Source organism: Nyctereutes procyonoides, unplaced genomic scaffold (assembly GCF_905146905.1).
Source record: "Nyctereutes procyonoides isolate TBG_1078 unplaced genomic scaffold, NYPRO_anot_genome, whole genome shotgun sequence".
Taxonomy (NCBI): domain Eukaryota; kingdom Metazoa; phylum Chordata; class Mammalia; order Carnivora; family Canidae; genus Nyctereutes; species Nyctereutes procyonoides.
In genome coordinates this window covers 47,632,673-47,638,046 of record NW_026575131.1, presented here as the reverse complement: position 1 = coordinate 47,638,046, position 5,374 = coordinate 47,632,673, and the positions used below count along the sequence as shown (strand labels likewise).

General features: G+C 42.0%; 1 protein-coding gene across 1 annotated transcript; it reads right to left on the bottom strand.

The window, feature by feature from the left end:
- Positions 1-2,108: 2,108 nt before the first annotated feature.
- Positions 2,109-2,957, bottom strand: LOC129522182 (olfactory receptor 7A5-like). The gene is made up of 2 exons (XM_055344323.1): positions 2,603-2,957; positions 2,109-2,317 (listed from the first exon to the last, which is right to left on the bottom strand). Exons 1-2 carry the CDS (start codon positions 2,955-2,957, stop codon positions 2,109-2,111), a joined length of 564 nt encoding a protein of 187 aa, XP_055200298.1.
- Between the last annotated feature and the right edge of the window lie 2,417 nt (positions 2,958-5,374).

Sequence of the window (5,374 nt, the reverse complement as noted above, 5' to 3'; positions counted from 1 at the left end):
GCAAAAGCTTCTTATCTTGATGAAGTCCCAATAGTTCATTTTTGCTTTTGTTTCTTTTGCTTTCGTGGATGTATCTTGCAAGAAGTTACTGTGGCCAAGTTCAAAAAGGGTGTTGCCTGTGTTCTCCTCTAGGATTTTAACAGTCAATTTTTAAGTAAGTATAATAAAATCAAAAAAGCAATGTAGAGGGCAGCCCGGGTGCCTCAGCGGTTTAGCGCCACCTTCAGCCCAGGTCATGATCCTGGAGTCCCGGGATTGAGTCCCACGTCGGGCTCCCTGCATGGAGCCTGCTTCTCCCTCTCTCTCTGTCTCTGTGTCTCTCATGAATAAATAAATATTTTTTTAAAAAGCAATGTAAAGAAAACCATATAACTGAGTGACAGATTTGAGCCCATACTAAAACGCAATTCCCCACATATACATCTACACAATAGAACTCAATGCAAACAGCAAATTTGGTAAAATAAAAACAAAACCCAACGCCTTGTTTGAAAGAATGCAATCAGAAAAGGGAAAGAAACCCTTGGACCCCTCTGTACAAATGCAAAGACCTTGTAGACACAATGCACTATACAGAAAACCAATGAATAACTAATCCACAAATATGTTCAGCTCCCAGGTGATGAAATCATTGCAAAGTAAAGTTCCTTCACATTCTCACAAGTTTTCACTTGTCAGATAATTGTTTTCAAGTGGTTACCCAGAGTACCAGGGGATGCTAAGTAAATGGATGGCTCATGAATTACTGTTGCAAGGTCAGATCTGTAAGCCATGAATCAGTCTAGATCTTTCTCATCAATATGGAAACAGAAATATGCTGCATTTAATGGTTAAAAAGAAATGCCCTGACTTCACTGGTCATCCCTCCATCCCTAATATTCCTATTCCCTTTAATTGCAAAACTCACTGATTGTGTTCTACTTTTACTGGAAGTACTTTAGCTCCTCACTTTATTGTCAACAATTACCCATGTGCTGCTAGCTCTATGTCCACTTCTTTCTTTAATATCATCAGTGAATCCATTATTTCATCAGGTAAGCAAATGAGCATAGAGATCTCTAGGTTCTGGGCTAGGCTGGTGGCTGTCAGCTGACCTCAGGTAAATGCACCTGGCTTGAATAATCTCTGACCCTTTTCTGCAGGACCTGCTGGGCTCAGACTCACCTGCATGGGAACTCTGAGGAAGTCTCTGTGTAACAGTCTGAATTCCTCCTGGGTGGCAATGATGATGATTAAACTCTGTCCCCACACAAGCTTAGGACTCCAGAGGCAACTGCTAGGTCCTATCCAGCTCATGACTGGCACAGGCAGAGGGGCTGCCACACAGGAGATATTCAGAGCTTCGCTGTCTATTCATGAGGCATGTTTCCCTCCTGCTCCTCCAACCTCTAAGCACATGATTTCCCTGTGGGACACTGGTGGACACAAAGGAAAGTTTTTCCGGAGATTGTGTCTCAAAAGACCAGGTTATAACCAAGTGAATCCAGATTTATTACTAATTCCTTGGGATCTCTGCTGTTCCCAGAGTTTGGACCTCTCAGCACCATATCCCAACCCTGACTTTAACTTTTCCACAGAGTCTAGGACTGAGCAATCCTTTTGGATTAGATCTCTCAGATCTCCAAAATGTCGACTGTGGTGAGCATACAACCCTGCCACCAACAGAATACTGCTGTTTTCCTTTTCAACAAGGAGAACTAACTTTGTTGACATAAACCTTGAGAAAGACATACCTCCGCTTCATGACACATTTGCCAAACTATTAGGAATTTCATACTTGTGTAATTAAGAGCTTTCATTTGGTCCCTCATTGTGAAGCATTTGTTAAAGATAAGAAGGTTATTTTTTGCACTATTTTATAAGCTTGGAATAGAAAAGTAAATAGATTCTTCCCTGTAGCTTTGAGGATGAACCAAGCCCTGCAAACATTTTTTTACCCCAACGAGAACCATTTCAGGCTTCTGATTTCTCAAATTATAAGAGCACAAATGTGTGTTAAAACACCAATGTAGTCACTTTACAGAGCATTAGGAATTGAATACAAACATTTATCTAATAAAATTATGCTCAAGAACTGATATTAAGCAATCTTGGGGACTTGTTCAGTCCTATGACAATTGGCCATGTAGTGTCTCCTTTACTAAGAATGCTCTTAAAGCCTTCTTTATGTCTCTGTTCCTCAGGCTATAGATGAACGGGTTCAACATGGGTGTGACCACTGTGTACATCACCGAGGCCACTGCACTTGAGTGAGAGCTCTGAGGAGCAGCAGAGCTAAGGTACACACCTAGGATTGTACAATAAAATAAGGAGACAACTGAGAGGTGAGATGCACAGGTAGAAAATGCTTTATACTTGCCCAGGGCTGATGATATTCCACATATGGTGGAAACAATCTTAGAATAAGAGTAAAGGATCCCAGCAAAAGGACCCCCACCCAACAAGACAGCTGCAAAATACATCACCACGTTATTAAGAAAGGTGTCAGAACAGGCTAGTTGGATCATCTGATTGAGTTCACAAAAAAAGTGCGGGATTTGGAAGTGTGTACAGAAGGAAAGCCGCAACATCATCAAACTCTGTAACAAGGAGTTCAGGATACACATGATCCAAGACACCAGAACCAGAAGTCCACAAAGTCGGGAGTTCATGATGACTGTGTAGTGCAGGGGATAACAGATGGCCACAAACCGGTCATAGGCCATCACACTCAGGACAAAGAAGTCTGAGACAGCAAAGAGTATAAAAAAATAAATCTGTGTGACACAACCTGCATAGGTGATGACTTTGCTCTGAGTCTGGATATTCTGAAGCATCTTGGGGACAGTGGTGGAGGTGAAACAGATGTCTACCAAGGACAGGTTGGTGAGGAAGAAGTACATGGGGGTGTGGAGGTGGGGGTCACAGCTGACAGCCAGGATGATGAGCAGGTTTCCAAAGATAGTGATCAGGTACATGGAGAGGAAGAGCCCAAATAGGAGGGGCTGCAGTTCTGGTTCCTCTGACAATCCCAGAAGAAGAAACTCTGAAATTTCTGTATCATTGCCTGGCCCCATGTGGTGGAGATGACTTCAAGAAAAGAAGCAAATAGCATGACTAATTTTTATATAAACTTGCATTACTCACAGATCTGAAGTGCTACTCTTAATATTTTGTAGTCTAGAAATTCATTTTAATATGCTGTGCATGGATATAGTCCCCTGCAAGGCATCCCTTGTATCAGCATAGTGATGGAAATTTTCTTCCAATCCCCTTTTTTCCAAAAGGCCATGTATTCTACAGTTTTAATTAAAAAATTATTCCAAATTTCAGAAATATAATTGAGTGTTGCCATGCCTTAGGCATTGTCTAGGCAAAGAGTATAGGGTGCTAAAGAACAAAATTTCCTATCACTCAATGATAGAGAAAGAATAATTAACAAATAAGAAAATTAAATAGCATTTCAGATAGCGGTAGGAGGTATGAAGAAAAAGAAAACAGGGATAAAGCAGAGAACAGAGCATGGTATTTAGGCCAATTCTGTTAACCAAGGTGACATTGCAACACAGACTTCAAGCAACAGAGGGAAGTAGATCAAAGATTATGGGGGAGTGTGTGCCCGATAGAGGGAATGGCCCGAGGAAGGTACTTGTTTCCAATGTTCAAGTCAAAGAAGCACAGCCAGTGCTGCAAGGGAATTAGCAGGAGGGAGACTGAGGAGAGACATTGTCAGACATACTGAGGAGGGAAGTGGCCTCTCTGCTTCCTCTGGAACCTCATGGCACAGGAACTTCCCTGTCCACACTGCCTCTCCCACTGTGTTCATCCTGTTGCAAAGGCATCCTGGGAATTGAACCCAGATCCCCTTCTTAATGGCCTCTCTTAACTGAGTCCTGGTCCCTGTATTGTGTCCCCTTGGGATTTATGAGGATTTCTCTGTCTCTGCACCAAGGACATTCTGGTCAGAGTCTGCGGTAGGGTGGGGTATGTCCTGTGCATTGTAGGATGTTTAGAGAATATCTGGCCTACACCCACCCCTCTCCAGTATGACAGGCAAAGCTGGCTCCAGACAGTGATCAGTGACCCCCAGGGGGACAAAATGACACCCAATTAAAACCACACATTGAGTTTAACAATCTCAACTTACTTTTCTAACATTGCTATAATAGCAATTTAATGGTAAAGAATATGAAAGACCTTCAAAGTATGAGCATCAGCCACTCTCTGAAATTGACATTAGCACTGAATAAATTAATTATTTAATCAAGCCAAATAACAAACGCAGTGATCACTGGTTCTGGGCTAAGTTGAATTGGCTCTCAGGTGATGATGGATCCATGCTCTTGGCTTCCATTCTCTCTGACACTGCCATCCACAGTCCTCTGGGGGTGTTGGACTCACCTGGCTGGAGTGTCTGACAGGAAGGTTACTTTGTGGAAGTCTGACTTCCTCCCTGGATGGCAGATGATAGGGACTCAAGCTCTGTCCTCAGTGGGGGGAGCAGGAAGGAGTGAAGCATCAGTCCCCAGCCAGAATTGGGACTCAGAACAAACAGACAAGAAGCATGGCCCTTCCTGTCCAAGATTACAGGGGTAGAGGGATTAGAGACGAGGAGGTATTTACAGCTCCCTGTGTCTGCTCATTAGACAGATTTTCCTCTTGTGACTCCAACCTCTAAGCACATGATTCCCAAGTGGAAAATTCATCTGGACAGAAAGGATATTTTCCTAATGAATCCCAGTTCCCAAAAGACTAGGTGAGAGGTCAAATCAATCCAGTTTTAGGGTTTTTTTTTCTTACCCTTTTCCTTTGACTTTACTCTCATCTTGATGTGTGAAATCCTAGCACCTTATCTCAGCTCTGAGTTATAATGTTCTCCAAGTCTAAGAATGAGGACTCACCTGGATTAGGTCTCTTTATCTTCAAAGCATTAACTTGTGGTGGGGAACTAGCCCTGCTATCTCCAAACAGGGTCTATTCTTCTTTTCAATAAAGCAGAGAAATAGATTTTTCTGGTAATAAACCTTGGTCACTACACACATTAGCTTCAATAACGATTTGCTGTTACCATTAGGTATTTCTTACTTTATACAAGTTAGGTGCTGTTACTTCTTCCTTTGCCATAAAATAGCTATTTATTATAACAGATGTGTTTAGATCTTTTCATATATTATAAAATGAGCTTCACATCTCATATGGATTGTTTGATTTAATTCTATAAACATCTTCTCCTGAGGAAGTACATTTATGAACTCCAATCTACATTGTTGATGTGGTGCTTGGTGCAGTCTTGTGATTTTTCCACATTTAATATCCAAGTTTGTGATGGGCCTTCAGTGTCAGGATGCTTCTAGTTCTCAAGCTCTGAGACAGTGGTTCTCAACCGGAAATGAAT